The following is a 21,550-nucleotide window of genomic DNA, read 5'->3' as shown; positions in this document are numbered from 1 at the left end:
TGCACATTAAAACTGATTTTTACTTGGAAACTGTTTTACTAGTTTGTAAGAATCCTCTAAATATTAATCTTTTAAGTGCTACTCTCACAAATTAACCCAATGAAGTCTGCTACTGAACAAAGAATTATGTTGAGTTTATTATGTCTCTTTCATGTATGTGATGGCTCTAATTTAGGCATTTTAACAACAGTGTTAAAACTTACTTGAATTTGGTGGGAATAGAATTACATAATTTTTTTCCCAAGTTTTGCATGTGCGCCTCCAGAGTATTTTTTAAAGGAGAGAATGAAAATTTGGAATTGTTTGGTTTTAGTGGTGAGTTCTCGTTCCCTTTCACAACTCTTACCATTGTGGTGGCATTATTAAAGGGTTCCAAGTTCCAAAAAGCAGTCAAACAAGTTTCAAATGTCATGAGGGCAAGATGGATCAGGAGGAGTGATGAGCCCTGTTGGTAGCCATTGAACTCATTCTTCGTTTCTACCAAACGATGTGGTGCAAGAGAAGACCCTATCTTCTGGGACAGATGCTTTTCAGCGGTGCCTAGTGACAGGACCTGGGGCAACGGGCACAGGCAGAAACACAGGAGGTTCCCTCTGAATGTCAGGAAACACTTTTTCGCTGTGAGGGTGACTGAGCACTGGCACAGGTTGCCCAGGGGTGTGGTGGAGTAGAAATATTCAAAAGCCATTTGGTCAGGGTCCTGGGTAACTGGCTGTAGGAGGGGGTTGGACCAGATGAGAGGTCCTTCCAGCCTCAACCCTTCTGCGATCTTCTTGTAGTACGCCGCAAATACAACTGGCATATGTTACTGTTCATACTTCTGCTTAGGAAGATGCGTACAAAGTGAGACATAGTTAACTTTATTATCTGTGTTGTGTCACTCTCACCAGTTGAGTTGCATTTTGACATCACATTTTATCAGCTGTGATTATATATTTTTCAAGGCACTTTCTGCCATTATTTAGTTTTGGGTTTTTTTTCTCCCTTTTATTGTTCAGGTAAATACCAGCTGTCTCCAACGGTGAACATGCCCCAAGATGACACTGTCATTATTGAAGATGACAGGCTGTCGGTACTCCCTCCTCATCTCTCTGACCAGTCATCATCCAGTTCCCACGATGATGTTGGGTTTGGCACTGTTGATGCTGGTGGATGGGCTAAAGCTGCAATTAATGAGTCAACAGACTGGTAAGAGCATGGTTTAGTGGAAGGAAAAAAAGAGATGACTGCAGTTATGTCTTTAGTTTAGTTTTTGGCTACTGCTAATATTCATCTTTTTTTTCTTTTTCATCACATTTAGATTTCACTGTTTTCAAACTGGTAATTGTCCCTGCTTCAGGAAGGAAGTCTGTACAGTTAATTTGTTAGACTTTCTACTTCTGGTTGCAGTTTTGTGCTCTGTCAAAACACGTTTGTGGAAAAGTTACTAATTGTTATTAAGACCAAATCAGTATATAGCTGTGTTAATTTGACGATTTAATATTAATCTAGTTGCCAACTGAGCTAGCTTTTGTAAAAAAAACTTTGAAGAATTTAAATGGCTGAGTTTATGAAAGATGAAATAATAATTCCAATTGGAAATATTAATTTCTAAACCTCACTGTAAATATTTCTTAGTCTATAAATCAAAGGTTTTATTTTTATATTCTAATATATATCTAGGAGCCTTTCAATACTTCTGTATACTTTCTTGATTTTCCTGATAATGGACAGTAATTTTAAAATGTGCTTAGGGGTGAAGGCAGCTCTTTATTTTGCCCTAGTGTTAATGCTTGTGCAACAAGAGCTAGTTAAGATTTCTTTATTACACATGAAGAAATAACTTTCATATCATTGTATGATTTGTAACTATCATGCAAAGGCAGTGTACTGTAATAGTTCCACATTTAAAGCTATGGAAAGTAACTTTACTTTATGTGTTTAATCTGGAGTAAAAATAATTTCTGTGAACCTTAGGTTGACTTTCTAATTACTTTTCTACATTTTTATATAAGAGTCTTCATGAGAAATGCATTGAGCTCCATTATTGACTTGCTTAGGCTCCTGGCAAAGAAATACTGTTTATTGTTAGTTAGTACAATTAATATAGATCTAAGATTTAATTTGCAAGTCCTGTAATTATCTATAGTAATAGCAAAATAAAAGCCCACTCGTGTACACTGCCACTTCTTGAAGCTAGATAATTACCACAAATGGTGTGAAGTATATGAATTTTCTTATTTTTCTTGTCTCTTGAGCCTGTTACGAGTGTGTCAGCAAAATCTTAATAAAACAGCAATAGCACCTGCCAGCTGATATGCACCTGTCAGCTTCTTCTTTGCTTTATATTAGTTTATTTCATCTTATGTCCAGGAATTGGGTTCTGTATTTTAAGGACTGTTTTAATGATTGTATAAAAAGGTATTTTTTTTCATAGCCATTTGCATTTTTTTTAATGTTGCAACTCTTCCCTTTGGACAAGTCATACCTGTAATTTGGGCCCTTGAAAAGTCCATCTGTCTTTTGTAAAAGCTTTTAGAGCTGAGAATGTGAGGTGTTTAAATAGAATAGTACTCAAGGCTGCACATAATAGCTTATCACTGAGGGAATTTTTTTAGCCGAATATGAGGAAAAACCTACAGCATAACCTAAGAGCCCGTTTGAAACCTGCAGATGTTTTTACATTTACTTCTGCGGTGTATCTTGCTATTCATAGACTTCTTTGAAAATGAAAGTAACAGTAAAGAAAATAGGGATTAGATACTGTGGAATGGATCATGCTCAAAACCTCTAAACGTGTGTCTTTATGAGAAATTGTAAAGTTCTTCAGACGCAATTGCACTTAAAAGCATAAGTCAGTGCAGCGCCTTCTTATATAATGTATTCTATTTGTAAAAAAAAGTAAATAGCAGTACAATTAGGTTGTTGCATTAATTTCCTGCTGCTAATGGATGAAGGAAGACTTGTAAAATGAAGGTGCATTGTATGATTTGGCTGGAAGGCACAAAAAGGGTAAAACTAAGAATATGGATGAAGGGTTATCCAAACAAGAATGGCAGCTGTTCTGAATCACAGAAGAAAATGTAAGCTTTTCCAGCCTCACAGTATCTCCCTAATCCTTGATGAAAATGTTATGAAAACAAAGGGGCAATAAGACCGGATTAATAAGTGGAATTTTAATAACATTGAGGGTCAGAAGACGGTTACATTCTTTTAAGGATCAGCTGTCATTCCAGAAATCTTATTTGTTAAGTATGCTAGAATATAGTAAATTGCATTTGGCATTGCTTAATGACACTTGCACTATGTTCACCTTCTGTCTTTTATTAATGTAGTTGAAAAATATTAAAATGAGGCATTTTTAGGGGCATTAGTTCCTCCTCTGTGCTCACTGGCTTTTCTAGTTACGGACCTTCACGGAGGGGGTTTGAATACTTTTAGGCAATGTACATGTACTCAAACTCCTGTGATCAGCGCCTTCCTTAATTACTCGAACACGCTCATGTGACATTAATAATGGAAATAAACCAGGACATGAAAATTGATGACCCTGCATAGGGCTCAGATATTGGTACTATAAAAATGTATGAGATGTCGTGATGTCAGAGAACAAGTAATTTTTGGTGCTAAGTAGTGCCTCTAGGATGCAGGGTCCTATGCAAACACGGAGTAATAATGCCCCTCAGTGCGTGCGGAAGGTAGGTGTGACAAGGGCAGGCAAGGGAGGCAGAGAGAAAGCCCCTAAAGGCATTGTCAGTGGAAATGCTGGGATCAGATCTCCACAGTTCCCGGCTGCTGACACCGTGTCCAGACCCCACTGCTCGCTGCGGGACCGGTGGTGCCCTTTTCACGTTTTATTTAACTTTGGAGTTTTAGTCTGTTCTTAGGACTCCAAGTGGAATATATATGTGCATGCTGTATTTACATGAAAATGATATTCAGCTTTATTAGAAGCTTTATATATGCGGATCAAAGCAAGCTCAGATGAAAAACAGAGCATACAGCCAAAACAAATAGTTTTAGAAATTCACCCTTTTTGAAGAAAGTGTCACAGGATACGTTTTGTTCTGCAAGATGAAGCCGGTCATCTTTAACTAACGTGAGCTGTGTTAACAGATGTTGCTAGAGAAAATTCTCACTTAGTAAAACCACATTTTTCTGGCCTTCAGAGACAGGGCTGACTAGCAGTGAGCCAGAAACTCCTGTGTGGCCTTGGGAAGGTCATTTATGATCTGATTATGAAAGGTGCTGAAACCCTGTAAGTTCAGTGGAGTCACTGGGTGGACGTTTTCAGACTTAGGTGGTGGTTCTTCAGCTACGTGTTGCGCTGCTGTAAGTGCTAGAAGTGTATATTGGCCTTGTCTGTTTTATCTTTCTATCATGTGGAGATAATTTTTTCACTATTTTGTGGAAGTGTGAGGACTAAATAGTTATTTTTGTGTTCAGGCTCTGATTCATCAGAGCTCTTAAAGCATAAGCTTCAAAATGTTGCTAAATTGTGCAGACATCTCTGAAATAGTTGCAGTAATTAAATGTAAAACATTATGAGCCTGAGCCAGAAACATTAAAGTAAAAAGGCACTTGACATTGACTTCATTCATATAAGCTCTGATCCTGCTCTCACTTAAGTATTATATGTTTGTCACATGCACATACCTTATTATTTGTAAATCTGCCACTACTAGACTGAATTTCTTCTAGGCTGCCTGGCAATGCAGATAGTGATTTTCATCCTTTATAGTACTTCATGCCTTTGGACACTTTTCCTTACCTCTTTTCACTGTTGTGCCTGATACCCAGGTGTTTCTTGATCAAAGATGCTTCTATAAATTATAGTACATGGCATACATAAACATGTTCACGTTACATAAGTTGAAAGTATAAGTCGGCTTCTGCAGAAATTTGCTATTTGCCTGTTTCTCACTAGGTATGAGATGGGTATTATAGCTAGCCCTTAGAAAATAATTCTTTTGAAGCATGTTACTGAACAGTAACGTATGTATACAATATTTTGAGTGTCATTTAGTCTATTTGGAGATTTCAGTGACAAAATATTTAGCTTTTTTATCTTGAAGTACAACAACAACAAAGGGGGGATTTTGAGGGATTCTTTTCCTATTGGATAGGTAACAATAGTGCAAAATGCCCATTTTTTCAGTATTTTATGCTTTCGAATTCTTGTTGTGCCAGCTGAAGTAGAAATCTAAATTCCTTGTGCTTATCTTCAGGCTCTTTTTATTACTCTTTCCTTTTCCAGGAGTAGGAGGACCTTTGTGTGAATTTTCTTTCATACTGTTTATTAGCACTAAGCATCGATTTGGCTTGGTGATCTTAAAGGTCCTTTCCAACTTAAATGATTCTATGATTCTGTGATCTAGCCATTTTTTCTTGGGTTTTACTGTTTTTAAGGTGCATTGTGGCTGTTGTGACACATTGCAAGCCTAGGGTTTAGCTCGCATGCCAAATTTTGCCTGCATTTCTGCAGTCATGATTCTACCAACGCTTGACCAACATGAATAAATCTATCTTCATGGTGGAACGCTGGTCACTACTTGCTGAAGAGCTGACTCTCTCAGCCAAGGTCATGCAAGAAACCTGCACAAGACACGAAAACTGAGTCCACTTACCCCCAGTTCCCATTTAGTGGTGGAAGCACTGCGGCAAATACTTGCTCTGTAGGGAAGTAATGGGTAAAAATATGTTTGTCTGTCATAGCCAGGGTAAAACCAGGAGATGCTGTGAAAAATTTGCGATCGATTGCACATGTGGAGAGAAATTTTAATGCACAGTCTTTAAATGAAGAAATTTATTACAGGTCTGTGGGCTTCAGGCAGGACAATATTCTATTTATGCTTTACTAAAAACATTTTGTGATGAAGAAAAATCTGATAATTTGCTATTAACAGAATATGTTTGTTTCTCGTGAAGAAAATTGAACTGTTTTATTCTCCCTCAAATTATTCCTGTATTGGGGCTGTACATTCTGATAGTACATGTATAGTATACCAGATATGTACTTCCTTCCTCAAAACTCACAAGTGACATTCTTGACACTTTTTAACTGGAATTGCTCGATGTAGTAAACCAAATGCATCATGTGTGTAACTGACTACTTGCAGTGGTTTATTTAAAAAATGTGTTCTTTATTGCTGGTAGAAATCACGTGCTAAATAAATGCTTTTTTCTGCAGAGTGAAAGGTTGCGTGATCTTGATAAATGTTCGCATGATTTTTTTCCCTTCCTACAGCACTCTTAGTCCAGATGTTGATCCAGTGCTTGCCTTCCAGCGAGAGGGTTTTGGACGCCAGAGCATGTCAGAAAAGCGTACAAAGCAATTTTCAGATGCCAGTCAGTTGGAGTTTGTTAAAACACGAAAATCCAAAAGCATGGATCTAGGTAGTGAGTGATATTTTTTCAATTATTTTATTTGAACCTGATTTTCATGTTCTAAGTACATAGATTTTGTAATTCCAAACACACTGTTTATGCGCAGTACTACTGCACGTAATGTCTACTGGTGGGAAGTTAAAGTATTCTTAACGTGAATGGCCAAGTGGCCTCTGTATTGCTTGTACCACTTGTAAATGTCCTTACATTTAAATATCGTAGCCTTCTGGATATATGGTTATACATAAACATGAAAGTTGTTTATTGAAATGGAGGTGAAAAGTGCATTTACCAATCCACACAGAATAACTGCATAAAACTGTACCACACTGTGGTTCTGGGTAGACGGGATTATTCTCAGTTCATGATTATAATGCAATTAGCCTTAAAGATCCTTCATAGTCTCTCATTTTGTAGATGGATTTTGATTAAGATATTAAAGATGCAAGTATTTCGTTGAAGAGTTTATTCAGAATTAGAAAATGGGGCTAGTCTAACATCTGGTTGAGACCCACGATTTAATATTTATATCAGAAGCCCTATAAAGTAGCAGCGGCTAAGACAGGCAATCTACTATAATCATTTTAACTGGTAAAACAACTGAGAATAAGTAATCACTAACAATCCCATCTATTTTTCTGCCATTGAATTTAGATTCTGAAGTGCAGAATCTAGTAACCTTAAACAGTGAGTTTTGATTGTTTAAACACAACAAAAATCCCTACTCAGAATAATAAAATATAACAGGATTCACTCCTTTACAATGATGGTGAATATATTAACTACAATCCCTAATTCACCAACTTCCTCAGGGGAAGGTAGGGTTGGTGGTATTGACTTGTCTTGACTAGTTGTGATGTGCTAACGTGTAAATAACATACTGTACCTGCCTGTGATGTGAACATGACTGACATTGCATGAAGGTTACTAGTTTGCTGCCGTTTCTACCCAGAATGTTTGCTTACTGTTGCAGTTTATTTGCATGAAGTATGACATTGCTAAGGTCCCCTAACTTCAGAAAAGAATATGCAAAACAGAAGGAATGTTGGATGCATGTGGGGCATGGGCACTAACTGGGCTAACCGTTATACATTTACCTTTTAACAGTAGCTGACGAGACTAAGCTCAGTACAATGGATGACCAGAAAACAGGTAAGAATTGACAGTAAGGCTGTTGCTATAGAAACCTTGGTCAAAGCAGCTTACCACAATTACAGAACTGCCAGTCAAATTGCATGAAAACATGAATATTCCAGTACTTGCATGGCTGCTTTCTATTGTTGTGAATAATCAAGTCGTACCGAAAAAGAAAATTCTCCGTGGAGATAAGAATCTAGGGTATATACTCAAGCAGGTCATACGTGTGGCTGTAGGCAGACACCTGTTTCTACACTTTGAACTCATAGATATTCACAGTTGTTTGGATTTTTTTGTCCTTTCAAGAAAATCTTGGAAAATCTCCTCCTAGCTTAAAACTCTAACGTACAGAGTGATGATGTAGAAGAGTCGAATGTTTGGCTATTACAGTGCTAACACAGTGCTTGGAAGTAATTATTTTAATTAGAAAACTGCTACCTTTGCCTTAAGTGGTCATCAGATACATGTTGTGAGTTGAGTTGAAGATTATTAGTGTGAGCTGATTTGCCTTTCGAGCTGAAACCTGAGCATCATAACAGAACAAAAGAATATGTAAATAGAATCTTTTCCACATACCATCGATTGTAACATTTCACACAATGATAATGAGAAATAGCTTTCAAAGCATATTTTTTAGTAGTAATTAAAATAATGCACCAGCTGCAATTATAAACCTTTATGATTTATTAATATAAGTTAGCTTTTGACCTTTGGAATGCTATTTTAATTAGGCTAGATCCAGAGGACACCGTAACATTACTTAGCTCTAATTAGGAACAATTCACCTTTTTAACCTGAAAATATTATTTATTTTAGCATGATTTGGGGAGTAGGTCGTTCCATGCAGAATTTACAATTAATAATTCATAACTGCGCCTTTGTTTAACCACACTTTACAACATGAGTAGGAATACTGAAAACCTGTAAGTAATCAAGTGACAAAATTAGAATTTTTATTTAAACAGCTAAAACTTCTAGCTCTTAAAATGTTGCAGAATATGGCCACAGACTTGCAGCTTTACAAATTGAGAATGAGTACACAAAATTAAAATGTATAAATGTTTTGAAGGATTAAAGCCATCAGAGTGTGAATGTATGAATTACGTTAATGGCTGCGGTAAGAATCAGTGCTTAGGAACTGCCCTCACCCTGAGCATTATTCACATAAAAAGGAGTTACAGATCAAACTCAAAATTACTGTAAATGATTTTTCATTTTCTTATTAGCCTGCCTATTTGAATGGGGTGTGATTAGAATGGTGTGAAACCTGTGTGTTTTATTAAAATACGATGATTAGGTTTTAAAAGTGCATAGTTTTTTTGGTGTTATCAATAGAGGGTAGTATTAACCGAGTGTAGTTTTTCTCTGTGTGTGACACCTGGATTAAATTAAAAAAAAAAAAAAAAGAGACAAATCAGACAACTTGGGTGAAAGAGCGTGACCGTAACCATCTGGACTAAGCAGTTACATATTTTGTGCACAGCAAGCTCAGTGGCTGGAAAAAAGGAAAAACACCTTTTACTGTACTTTTATTTATCTTGCATGCTTTTAACCAGGTTTTGTATATAAACACTGGATTTCTCCCATTACTGAAGATGGATGTGGTTGTTAAACAAACCACTTACTGTAGTTTGGCTTAAAAATCATCTGGTTCTAAGAAAAAAAATGCCTCAAACGTGTGGTGAACTATGTTTTAATGAACTCTAGAAGCCAGAAAACTTCAGCATGTATTTATTTTAGAAAAAATAAAAACAAACTCTGTTACAGTCAAAGTTGGACTTAATAGTATTGGCTGAAAAGGAGAATGTAGAACTCACCAGCCCTAGTTACTATAATAGATTTTTAATTATTTTTCTTTCTATAGTTCATTTGAAGTGCCTAATCCTTGCAGTGTTTACAATTCGTCTTAGAGGTTAGAAGTATATTCAGTAGCGATTGAGCATGGCTCATTTATTGAGTCCTGGGCATACTAGGTGGTTATTTTTCCATGTACACATTGGGAAAATGAAAAAGAAAGGGGGAAAAAATCAAATAACATTTATTTAAATCGTTTATTTATTTATTTTTATGCAACGGTTTTTAAATAAAAAAAATAAAAAAAATTTTTTTTTGGAACAAAACCAAAACTTTTTTATGCAGTTGCTTGCTCTATTCCTCCCTTCTCTCTCCAGCCAAAATGTTACTCTTTTAGTGTATGAACTGAACTAGAAACAGAAGAATTTATGAAATCTAAGGGAGCAGATGTTAGTAAATAAGTAGACTCACTGCTAATGTCCTTTAAGAAAGTGGTTAGAAAGTAGCCTTGTGCCTTTCCCCCCACGAATCGAGGGAATTTTTTGGCATCAGCTGCTGGTAGCATTTAACCTGAGAATTAATAAAAACAATGTTTCAGAAAGAAACGAGAGTGTCATTTTAAATCATTTAAAAGAAAGTGCCGATGAAAAATGTACTTTATATATAACCTTTAAAATTAGTCACTGAAGGAAACCTCACGTATCCTCTGACACCATACTTCTTGCCTTTGCGACTCGCCCAAGCGGCGAATAAACGCTTAGGATGAGGGAGGTGGAAGCACGACAAGTTGTTGAACAGCGTCAGCGCAAGGGAAGAACAAAGGGCAGCACGCAGGCTTCACGCGCGCCGCGTGTGTTGCGTGTCTCGTCGGATCTGTGCGAGCGGTGAAGTTGGGCGGTGGGGGCCGTCTGTGCCGTGTGAGAGCAGATGCCCGCGCCGCCGGCGCGGTCGCGCGCGAGCAGCGGGCGGTTGCGCGGCCTGGGGGGCGAGGCTTGGCCCTCGTCCCCGGGGGCTGGCCAGCCGGGGACACGGGGAGCGGCGACGCACGTGCGGCGGGCAGGGGCTGCGCTTGGCGGGGTGGTGTCGGCGTGTCACGGAGCCCTTGAGAGATGGAGAGGGGCGTGCGGCGCGTGGGGTAGAGCCGTACGGCCAAGCGAGCGCGCGGAGCGCGCGGGGAGGCGGCGCGCAAGGCGGCAGCCGCGGTGGGGGGACGGCTGTGGCGCGGAGGGATGAATCTACCTCGAAGGATGTTTGTTAATGAGATTGTTGGAAAGGAAAATGTTCATGAACTTCAAATTTTAAAAACGATAAAGGAATCCCTTTTATCCCTCAGTCGTAGAAAGATACTTTAGGGAGATGTGTCTCTTTCTCTTCTTTTTTTCTGCTTTAAATTCTGGTGTCAAAATTGAAGTAGAACTCGTTCTGAGCAGATAACATTTCCGATGATTACCACCAGCGCTATAAAGGCTGGAAGAAAATGCTGACATTTTTGTATTTAGAAAACAAGGTTTTGATGTGACTCATAAATTTTAAACAGAATCCATTTTAGAGAAAGTTTGCTGTTTCTTACCGGATTATGGGTAAACGAGTCACTTTCTGGCTGGTGAATTCTAGTAATAAATTCTGAACTCACTCAATTTAGGAAGGGAGGCTTAACTATTTATTTTGAAAATAGTAGACATGCTATGAAGTGGCCATGGAAGATAGTGAAGGTGTTAAAATATACATAGCTTTATGATCACAGTGCTTAAATTGCTTGCAAAAGGACATTTCCCTCTTTCAAATTCTGCAACCTGTTCACATTTGTGTTCACGGCCACCCAAGTTCAATAAATATTCCTATCGTTTCTGTAATCCATTATTAGTTTTACAGTACTCAAGGAACATTAGGTCATATCCCATCTAGCTTTTCCTTTGGGAAAGCACAGCTTACATAAATACAGTTCTCACAAAGATCTGTATTGGGTGGAAGGAAATGGATTTTTTTTAAATGCCCTTTATGAACATAAATGGGCATATAAATGCCTTCTTTATAATTACTGTTTACAAAAAGAGACACTCAGTAATTAGGAAAAGACATATGAGCATTTCATTTCAAGGCTGCAGAGCAGAATCTGGAATAAGGAAGTTTACAGTAAGTTGGCATGTAAGAGGATATCCTTTCCTTTTGTATATGAAATTGAATCTGTCAAACAGCTGGTTTATATATGATTGTCCCATTTCCTCTTTTTTTCCTTCAAAATGTTGCATTCATTTTTCCTGTCTCATGGACTGTTTTTAACTGGATACAACCTCGAAAAGTAGGGGAGGAAAAAAAAAAATCTCATTTCTTGTGTACTGCAGGCATGAGGAGAGGAATAGCAGATTTTGGCATATGCTAGAAAGTGGACAGTTTTATAGGGCACTACCTAAGTTGGAGTTCTTTTACTTGGTGATGTAAAAATACTTGCCTTAAACTTCAGAAGTTTGGTGAACTTGGGCTGCAGTTTGTTTGCACAGCTGGGAAGCCATCAAACCCCCTTGTCCCAGCTGGCGGCTCTTGTTCACCCCAGCAGCTGCGCGGTGCCCCCAGCCATCCTCATGACCATCAGCCCTCCAGCTAGTATGGGCTGGGAGTGCGGGCAGCTGCTTCTAGATGCGAGTTCATCAAGATAAAATTTCTCATTTCTTGGGGTGTTTTTATTTCTGGCCAAGCGTCCAAACAGCAGGTCTCCGGACCTTGGGGGGAACCAAACTGCAGGAATTGTGTAGACCTGTGAAAGAGGGTTTTGGTTTTGTTTCTATTTACAAGTTCATCTTATCAGTAGGGCAGCTGAAGGGGAATACTTTGACAGCCGCTGTTTGAATTTATTTGATCTGAGGGATTTCATTTTAACTTAATTGCTCAGACTTTTAATAGCTGAATATAGAACAAAAACGTTTGCTGCCTTGCTTCATCTCATACCAAGTTAACAAACGACATGGAGAAGACTTGCCATGCTGCTATTCTGCATCCCTTCTGTAGGTCCAGCACCCCCCTTCCTCCCACCCAGTACAGAATAGCGAAAGGAGCTGCTTTTAGTAGAGTAGTAGTAGTTTTCCCCAACGCAAGGTAACTTCACATACCTTTATTTAAGAACAGTGACAGATACTGTCTCTCATTGCCCTCCTAGTACCTACCGGAATAGGGATCAACTCCAGAGCTTTGTATTATTCTGAGATAAACACTTAAAAAAGATAACTCTCCCTTACTGCATTATTCACAACAGACCATGCTTACAACTGCGTTGTTCCGTGGTTTGGTATTCCAAGGTATTGGAGTGTTCAGTTCTTGGCTGTATGTCAGTGCTGGCTGACTTGGACTTTTATCTGCCTGTGCCTCTGTGAGATGAGGATGGTGATACCAGCTGCGTAACAACCCACTGCCTGGGACTGCCTTGGTGCCACAACAGTCTTCTCTGTTCAGCTCCCTTTAGGAAGAGAAAGCGTGGGTTTTCCTTAGAGGTGAGGGCTCCTGTATCGTAACTTCAGGAAATGTAACTATGATGGTGACGACCCACCTTATCTCTCTCTCCAGCCACAAATCCTATGGAAAATCCAGCCAAAACTGCATTGCACTTTTGAATAAAATCACTTCAACTAAATGTAGTGATTATTTTTTTTTTCCCCTGAAAGATCTCTCCTGGCTTTAACTATAATATGAGACTTAATTGTGCAATTGTCAGCTGATTCGCAGTGTGAGTGTGTGTGTCTGAAAACAGAGGCTAGACATTTAGTCCACAAACCTGAGAAGAAAAGTCTGGGTGGGGAAAGGCTTTTGCAGAATGCTGTCTGGGGCTTTCTTGGCACGCCTCTGGACATGCTGCAGTGGCGAGAGCTGCCCTCAGCCCCAGCTGTAGTGCTGCCCAAACATCGACATGGTGACTGCCAGGAATGTGTTTCTTTTCCAGCTGGATAACTGGTATTGCCTGACTAATTGGGTCCTTTCCACAGATATTTTTAAACAACTTCATAAATCCCAGCAAGTCAACTAATATTTCTCAGAAGCATTTAATTATGAAATTGTTAGCTACTTGATGCCAGTCTTTAAAACTCGGTTAAAAGCAAACAGCATGTTTCTTGAAGCCAGAAGTCAGGCTACTTTGCAACGCTCTAAACACAATGGGATTCATGCCCATAAACCACTCTCTGTTCATCGGTTGCTAGTACAGATGAAATCTTCTGCTCAAAGCAAAAATAGTTGTTTTGTTTGATGCTGTTAGAGATATATCTCGGCTGTTTATATGATCTATATTTTTAAAGCCCCGTGATTACTTTATCATTCAAATTGTTAAAATATTAGTAAGGGATGATGGTCTCTCTTCACTGATTTGAAAAGCCAGACATAGCTAATGTTCTCGGTGTCGTTGACTATGGCTTGATGTACTCGTTCACTTCTGAGACCAACAAATCTGTGGAGAATTCCCTACAGATTATTGAGAGATGATGTGAATAATGTTAAGTGTGTCCCCAAAGACTTTCAGGGTGGATATGCATAATCAAGCATGCAGTTCTCAATACTAATTCTAATTACTTTTTTTTCCCCCCCCTTAAATCACTAAGGTTCCCCAACCAGGGATGTGGGGCCTTCTTTAGGTCTGAAGAAATCCAGCTCATTAGAAAGTCTGCAGACAGCCGTTGCTGAGGTGACTCTGAACGGGGATATTCCCTTCCACCGCCCGCGCCCGCGAATTATCCGAGGACGAGGCTGCAATGAAAGCTTCAGAGCTGCCATAGACAAGTCATATGATAAACCTGTAGCAGATGACGATGATGAAGGCATGGAAACTTGTAAGTAAACTACTGCTGTACATAAAGAATGTTAACAACGTAGGTTAATTCCTTTAGAAAGTGATTAAAAGTAGCTGAATATAGTTTTAGAATTTTAAAAGAAGTAACTTCTCTTCATGAATTTTTTTTCAGGCTTTTTCCCTTCATATGCATTAACAGATTGCAACACTCTGCAGCTTCCTTCCTTTCTAAAATAAGGAAATAAGATTATTAAGAGCGTGTTTACTTAAATTACGATGAAAATTTTCTGTAAGACAGCTAATTAATTTACTAATGTAAATTAGAAAAAAATGATGCAGAAAGTCAAAAAACCACCGAATTTATGTTACAAAAATATGTGCATCTAACTTTGAAAGAGCACATTTGTAGTGTCTGGGGGAAAAAAAGAAATCACTGTCCTTTAATTAGAGTAAGGCTGGCAGATCTAATAAAGTACAAAGTTAACGATCAGCTATTACCCACCCTAATGGGCATTCATTTACATTTTCAGTTCTTTAACCCGAGGTATGACCCAACATGCGGAGAATGTCATTAGCATAAAAGAATCACTTCAAAGCTAACCTTATCATTATTGAACTATGTAAGAATGGGCTGGTAAAATGACAACTCGTATTGAATGAAAATAGTATGAATGGTAAATTACCTCCATCAGGAGTTGTATTAAAATCATTGTGTTTTTAACCTTCATGTTGTACTACTTTCAACTTGTCACACACCAGCAGAATTTTTTTTAATCAACCTGCAGCTAGTTAGAAGTTTATGAATGAAGATGATGGGGGGAAGGTTGAAGTAGTAAAATACTTAGCCTGAATGCTAACAGAAAAGGCTTGAAAAGAGATTTTTCAGTCTCCACTCTTTTTATTTTTTTTTAATTTCAGAAAGTCTGTTTCATAAGCGTCATTCCCTAATATTCCTTTGTAAGTTACTTGTATAATCACTCTTTCATTTTTTTAAAACGCTTTGCTTCCCCCCCACCCCCCACCCCCCCTAATCTACCTGTTTCTAAAAGTGTCCTGAGACTGAAAGGGAGGTCATTTTGCCAGTCACTTTTCTCAAAGGTAGTTACGGATGGAATTAATTCTGCTTTGCTTTTCCAGCACCTAGCAATTTCACGCAGCAGTGAGGCTAAATGCTGGTCTAGTGCTGGTGGCTGTCAATCTGTTTCTGGCCAGTAGAAGAATAGGTATGAGAAAATGTGCAGTGATCCTGATCATTCTCCTAGGCTGCATGCCTATGGTCTTTTGGGACATAAGACCATGTTTTTTTAAAAGGCCTTGTTTGGTGTGAACCCACTGATAGTAATATCCTGTTTTAAGACATCAGATATCCAGGGCTTATCCAGAAGTTACAGATGGTTTAACTTCACTTGATCAAAAATATAACAAAACTGTTGTCATGAAACGCTTTCTAGGTGAGTATAGGTTTATGAGATTTTTCTAAGGGGTTTTGAGCTTGTTGACGCAATGCACAGAGAGTAGCAAGGAAGTATTTGGTGGCCTTTGTATCCTTTGCCTGGAGTAGCAGAAACCAGGCAAAGCCCTCATCTCTCTGTGTGGATGAAGTTGTCTAGCACTGGTGGTCCAGCAGCCATCTCAGTGTCATGGGAGAGCAAGAACGAGGCTGTTCTCAAATCTCACATGGTAAAGAAGGGCCGAGAAAAGTGCAACCAAGCTATACTATGCATTCTGTTAACTTACTTGTCTTTTAAGAGCTTCCACATATTATAATAAAACATCTAAGACATAATCTAGAAATTTGCAATGCTAGATTAATAGAAGCAGATGAGTAGTGAAGCAGATATAGTGAGTTGACTGGACAGGATTCAGTCCTCAAGGTCTTCCCCTTCTCACAGCGGCAGTGGGAGCTTAAGAGCTGGCCCAGCCATATGTTGCCTGGGATGAGCACAAAATAGGTCCTCAGGTCTGTCTTTCCAAGAACATGTCTGTATCTGTGTTAAAACTGAAAGCAACTGCAGTCTGCTCCACTTTGTGCAAATTGTACGTGGCCTCAGGTTCCAGAGAATATACCAAATGGTGTCTTCAGCTGGACAAAGCCTGGGCACATAGGAATACATAGAAGTTAATTTAACAATCTGGTCCTTACGTAACTAATGCCTCACTGCTGCCATAACGACATTGCCTAAGTTTTTTTAAATTGTACTTAATTATTCCATAATTGTTTGAAATGAAAATGTGGCTTTCTCATTATAAAACCCCAGCAAACATGTTGGTGGTCAATTTGCTGATGCCCTTGAGGTTGGATCCATTTGTCTTACTTGATAAACTCTTACTTACTTACTTTTTCCCCTTTCTCCTCCAAGTGTTCTAGTGCTAAGACCGCTTCTTTCTTCCAGACAGTGACCCTCTTCGGAGTAGCAAGTAATAGCACTGCAGTAAATTGTATAGTGTGTTTCTTAAAATGTCATCACCCCATATACGAAAGCCATAAAAATGCAGGTAGTGTATGTGGCAAAGGGACTGACTCTCTTCTGAATGTACTTGCTGTCCTTAGGACGTGTTATTAAATTACTAAATGTAGGATGAAAATCAGATAGCAGTGACCAGTTCTGGGACAACATTTTAAAAAGTATTTCAAAAGATGCATATGAGTTTTAATGGCTGTAGAGAAGTATCATTTGTGGAAAGGTGTGGGTGTTCAGCTTTTACAGATCCTTTTTCCTGCCCTTTTTTTTTTTTTTTAATCCTTAATACTTGAAAGAGCTGACTGGAAGCAAAATGTTTATCTTTAGTGTCTTGAATTGAGAACAAGGCATTTGGACTGGGAGAGATCAACAAAGCTTTCTAATCTTTTGCTGAATCTTAATTGCTAGAATCCAGGGCTGTATTAAATATCACAATAAGAGGCCTAGAAGCTTAGTGGCAGAATAGCTTCACATTAAGTAGCTTTGATTCCTCATGTGCATCTTTTCCATTTTATGGCCTAATTAGGAGAATAGCTTCATATACCTGCTTGTGTAGTTCTCCTTAGTACAGTGTGGTTCATGAAATGACACTAGTTTTCAGCTTTAATTGATGTTTAAAGTATACTGCAGTTTAATTTTTTGGCTTTGGCATTGTGAGCAGGGAGGCAGGAGGTTGCAGGAAAGGAAGGAAATAACAGCACCAAAACAAATACATTCTGCGTTTTGCAGTAACCTAACGTCATTGCTGCAACTTAACAAAAATTACAAGTTTCATTTGTAGCCCGGGCTGGAATTTTAATTGAGCAGCATTTGCATTTGTTCTAAACACTAGTAATTAGGTGTATGTTAATTGCAGAATGACTGTGCTGCATAAAAGTGAAACAAGTTTCTTCATGTTGAGTACTTTTGAGAAAAGTGGAAATCTCTTTCTTGCAGTAGACACACCAGTGTTTACTCCAGGAGAACAGGCGTCCTAGTTCATAGGGCTCAGTCTAAGCTACAGAGTTAATTGCAGGCAAACTGTTTATGATAGACAAATATTTATTGCAGCACAAGTGTGGAAAGGAGGCAATATTATCTCCATAGAATATGCAAAATAAATAAGAGGAAGCATTGTTATGACAAGTTGTTCAGCAACTCAGTGTAGCACAGTACACTTAATACATATTTAGGATTAATTTAATGTATTGTTACATAAATATGAACAACCACAGGTCAAAATTGATTCATCAATTCTAGCAATGAAGTACCAAGTAAACATTTGACTTCAGAATTTATCAGAAATGTAATGCTTTTTTTTTACTAATTATATTCGTTTGCAAGTACAATCTTTTAACTGTCTAGTTGTTTTAACGAACAGATTGTAGCTATAAATTAACACGCAAAAAATTAGCATCTCTATTCCAAAGCAGTTTTCCACTAGTCTTTTAATAATAACTAAATATCATCCCAGGCATTGATTAAGAAACACTGTGACCAAAAAAGGTGCAAGTACAGCTAGTACAGAGCATTTATAGGACAGGCCTCTTAATTTTCTAACATATGATTATCTGAATATGAAAACTGTGCCTACAGTTGAGAAGCTGTATCATCTGCTTAACTCATAGCGGTCCTGGAGACAAGTTAAAATGAAATGCCGAGGCTTGTCCTTTTTTTTTTTTTTTCTCCTTTTTTTTTCCTGGTGGTTTGTACTTCAGAGTACTAGTTGAGTTTCGAAAACAGTTATTAATGTTGAGATTTATCTGACACAGTATGTTTTTCTTGAAATACATTTATACGATCTTCCAGGGTTGGACAATATTTATAGAAATCTTGGGATAGTCAGTGAATAAGTACTAAGTCTATTAGATAGGTCTGTGTATTGTAATATTAATGAATAAACAGTATTTTGCGGGCAAGTATCTGAGATAAGAGATGATATTGAATGGCTTTCAGTCAGTGATTTATAGACTTTTCAGGTTCAGTGAATTATTTGTAAGGTGAATGTGAATGATGACTAAGGAAAGCAAGTTTATATTCTGTATTCTACAGTAGTCTATGAGAAATTTCTAAAGAATTACACACTTCTATTGGCTGTAGAAGAGTCACTGATGTCTAGAAACAATAATATTAGTAGGAATAATAATAAGTGGTAGTAAACATATGCTAAACTAAAAAATTATTCTCTTTTTCCTTCTATAAGCCATGGCCATTTCCAAATCTTATTGAGTACCAAAAAAACTTTCTTTTCCATAGATTGTGTATATAATAAAGCAAAACTGTATTTTTCAACTTCTACTTCCAAAAGTTGTTTGGAGCCTTTGTATTCATTACAGCTACAAAAGACAGTGCAAAGTATGTATCTGTGATCCTAACTGCTGCTTCATGCTGCCTGTTGGAAAACTGGGAGATGGTGTAGCCCTGCTTATAATGTGCTGATAGAAAATGTTAGAGCTCCTGGAAGGTCACAGCTCCACCAGCCATGCAGTGTAATTTCTGGACTTGGCTTTAAGTTAAGTCAGAGTGGTTGCAGGATTCTGACCCATGAGCTATTTTCTTTCTTTCTCACTGAGCTACTGGGAGAGTTTTTTGTTTTTGAATGGATTGTTTCATTTTTCTTTCAAACTTTCTGAAATACATGTGCTTTGCTAAATCTAGCCTCGGGTATACTTTAAGATACTCTGAGTCTTGGTCTTGGATTCAAAACAAAGAAGAAACATGTTATCTGCCCTTAAAGGATTTTACTTGGTCTGCTGCATGGACTCTCCCCATCTGAACCTCCCAAGCTGCCCCATCTCAACCAAAAATAAAACCAAGAATAAATATTATGGTGCATGATGTGTTTTAAACTGCTCCAGGAAATGAAGTAGTGCGACACAACTATTAGGTTTCTTGCAGCAGAAGAAAAAGTCTATTAAGGCTTGTATTGAGGGTTAACAGTCCTTAATGACTTTCATATTTTTATGAGAGTATTTCTAAGAATTTACTGAATTTAAGCTGTTTCGTCTTGCAGATATTTCTAAAGCTCTCCTCAACTGATATAGATACTGAAACAAAATAGGCCAATTAACATCACTTTGCTAATCTTTATTAATCCATACGTTATTCAGAGTACCCACAAAACATGAATCGTGTTTTGCAGAGTGTTCTGCAAAGGTGAATTCCTTGCTTTTAATTGTTTAGTAATACAAATGAACACTCCAGAAAACCCCTATATGAGCAGATACCGATTTAAAAAAAAAATGTGACTGTGCATATATCCTGCTTCAAAATCCATTACACAATATACCAAAAAGCCTGCCCTTGTTGCTTGTTCTTATCTCACTGGTGTGTCTTAATGTGTACTTTCAGTGGAGGAAGACACAGAGGAAAGCTCGAGATCTGGTAGAGAATCTGTGTCCACAGCAAGTGACCAGCCATCCCACTCGTTGGAGAGACAGATGAATGGAAGCCAAGATAAAGGCGACAGAAAAAAGGCTGGAAAGGAAAAGAAGAAAGATCGAGATAAAGATAAAATTAAGGCAAAGAAAGGAATGCTGAAAGGCTTAGGAGACATGTTCAGGTAGGTGCATTGCAATCCAATCTAAGAATGAATTACAAAATGAGGTTTCATCTTTTAGTTATTTATTTTGTGCCTGTTAGCTGAGGTCATGTTTTGCTATACAAATATAGACATGATGTATGTATGCTGATCTCTCAGTTTTTGAGCCTATGAGTGGTGTCATGGAAGGGAAGCAGCTCAGAATGAATGGAAGAGAAGGAGATGGCTGGCAGGCTAAAGAGGCTGCAAATGAAAAAATGGTTTTAAGCAACAGACTGCTTGGTCTTGGAAAGAGTCTTCAGTGATGTCTAAGTAGTGCACATATCCTTTCACAGGTCAAAAAATTTTGTGGGTTTTTCTTTTAAACTGTGCTGTTCCTAATAGTGTACCCAAAGCTTATATGCTACTAAATGAGTGTTTTTCTTTGCTTTACTATTAAGACTGTTTGGTATCATGGAGGCATGATGCGAAAGAGATGAATCACTTTGAGATTGAAAAACAGCATGCTTCTCTCAAGGAAAACAGGATCTAAATAAGGTTGTGTGCTCTGAGAACCCACAGTCTGGAGAAGGGGTCAGTGAAAGACCTGAATTTTACCACGCACTGAGTTTTTTTTGAAAGGAGTCGTCTCTCCAGCAGCCACAAGTGATCTGAAAGGAGCAGAATGCTGAGGGACACCCTGCTGTTCTGAGTAAACAGTGAAACATGACAAACACCTTTGATCACTTGTAGGAAGGGGTGAGAGAGCCAGAAAATCAGTCTTTCTTGTAGCTAGCTAGAGTAAATAAATGTATTTCCAAGATAAAACAACATTAAGGCAGTGTTTGTTTTCTTTTGTATATGCAGTGATTTATTATTTAGTTTTGAAGTGAGATGCCAGTATTATTTTGAAGATTTATTAACAGTGATTCTGCTCTGAAAACATAGAAGTGGAGCTTCAGTTAACTTTCATCCTGTTACCTTCTTTATCCTGTAAAACATTAATTGCACCTATGTTGTAACTGCATAGGTTCTTCAGAGTTGTTCTGTGTCTGTGAATCGTATTACAGAATTAGTTAATAGAAAAACTAGTTAATTAGAAAATATTATTTAGAAAATATGTTTAGAAAACACAAAACAATATCCAATCGTTAGACAGCATATACCACAGAATACCAAAAGAGTCTTAGGAGATGCTCTTGCACTTCAGCCAGGAGGAGAGCACTTCAGCCTGGTCCCTGCAAGTCCCACGGCGAAGCCCTCACCTTCTGGGTGTTTGCCTGCCTAAATTCAAGCCTGGAGCTGAGAGTTGCACCTCGTGCTGGGGAAGGGTGGAAAGTTAAAGATACAAAATGTTGACTGTTTTTTTTTCTGCGGTCTTTGCCATTTTTGACAGCAGAAATGACAGGCAAAATCGAGGCAAATTATACATGATAAATTCTGTGGTCTGTAAGTAGCTAATTGGACATCATGTGTGCTATCCTGTGAGTTCAGTCAGAAAGTGTTTACAGCATCTAGAAAGCT

General features: G+C 38.1%; 1 protein-coding gene across 8 annotated transcripts in view; it reads left to right on the top strand.

The window, feature by feature from the left end:
• Positions 1-21,550, top strand: part of PARD3 (par-3 family cell polarity regulator) — a gene marked incomplete at both ends in the record, with an annotated part of 463,052 nt that overhangs the window by 299,123 nt on the left and 142,379 nt on the right. For 4 of the 8 annotated variants that reach the window (XM_082015582.1, XM_082015581.1, XM_082015583.1 and 1 more), the window contains 5 exons: positions 999-1,188; positions 6,227-6,378; positions 7,474-7,518; positions 13,878-14,105; positions 19,858-20,068. In XM_082015582.1, coding sequence (XP_081871708.1) covers positions 999-1,188; positions 6,227-6,378; positions 7,474-7,518; positions 13,878-14,105; positions 19,858-20,068 — 826 coding nt within the window. The remainder of the gene's footprint in view (positions 1-998; positions 1,189-6,226; positions 6,379-7,473; positions 7,519-13,877; positions 14,106-19,857; positions 20,069-21,550) is intronic. The other 4 variants (XM_082015586.1, XM_082015585.1, XM_082015584.1 and 1 more) reach the window with 2 other exon arrangements.

The sequence above is a fragment of the Phaethon aethereus genome (genome assembly GCF_964289735.1).
Source record: "Phaethon aethereus genome assembly, chromosome: 2".
NCBI lineage: Eukaryota > Metazoa > Chordata > Aves > Phaethontiformes > Phaethontidae > Phaethon > Phaethon aethereus.
Note: the sequence above shows the minus strand (reverse complement) of the source record. Positions and strands in the feature narration are given on the sequence as shown.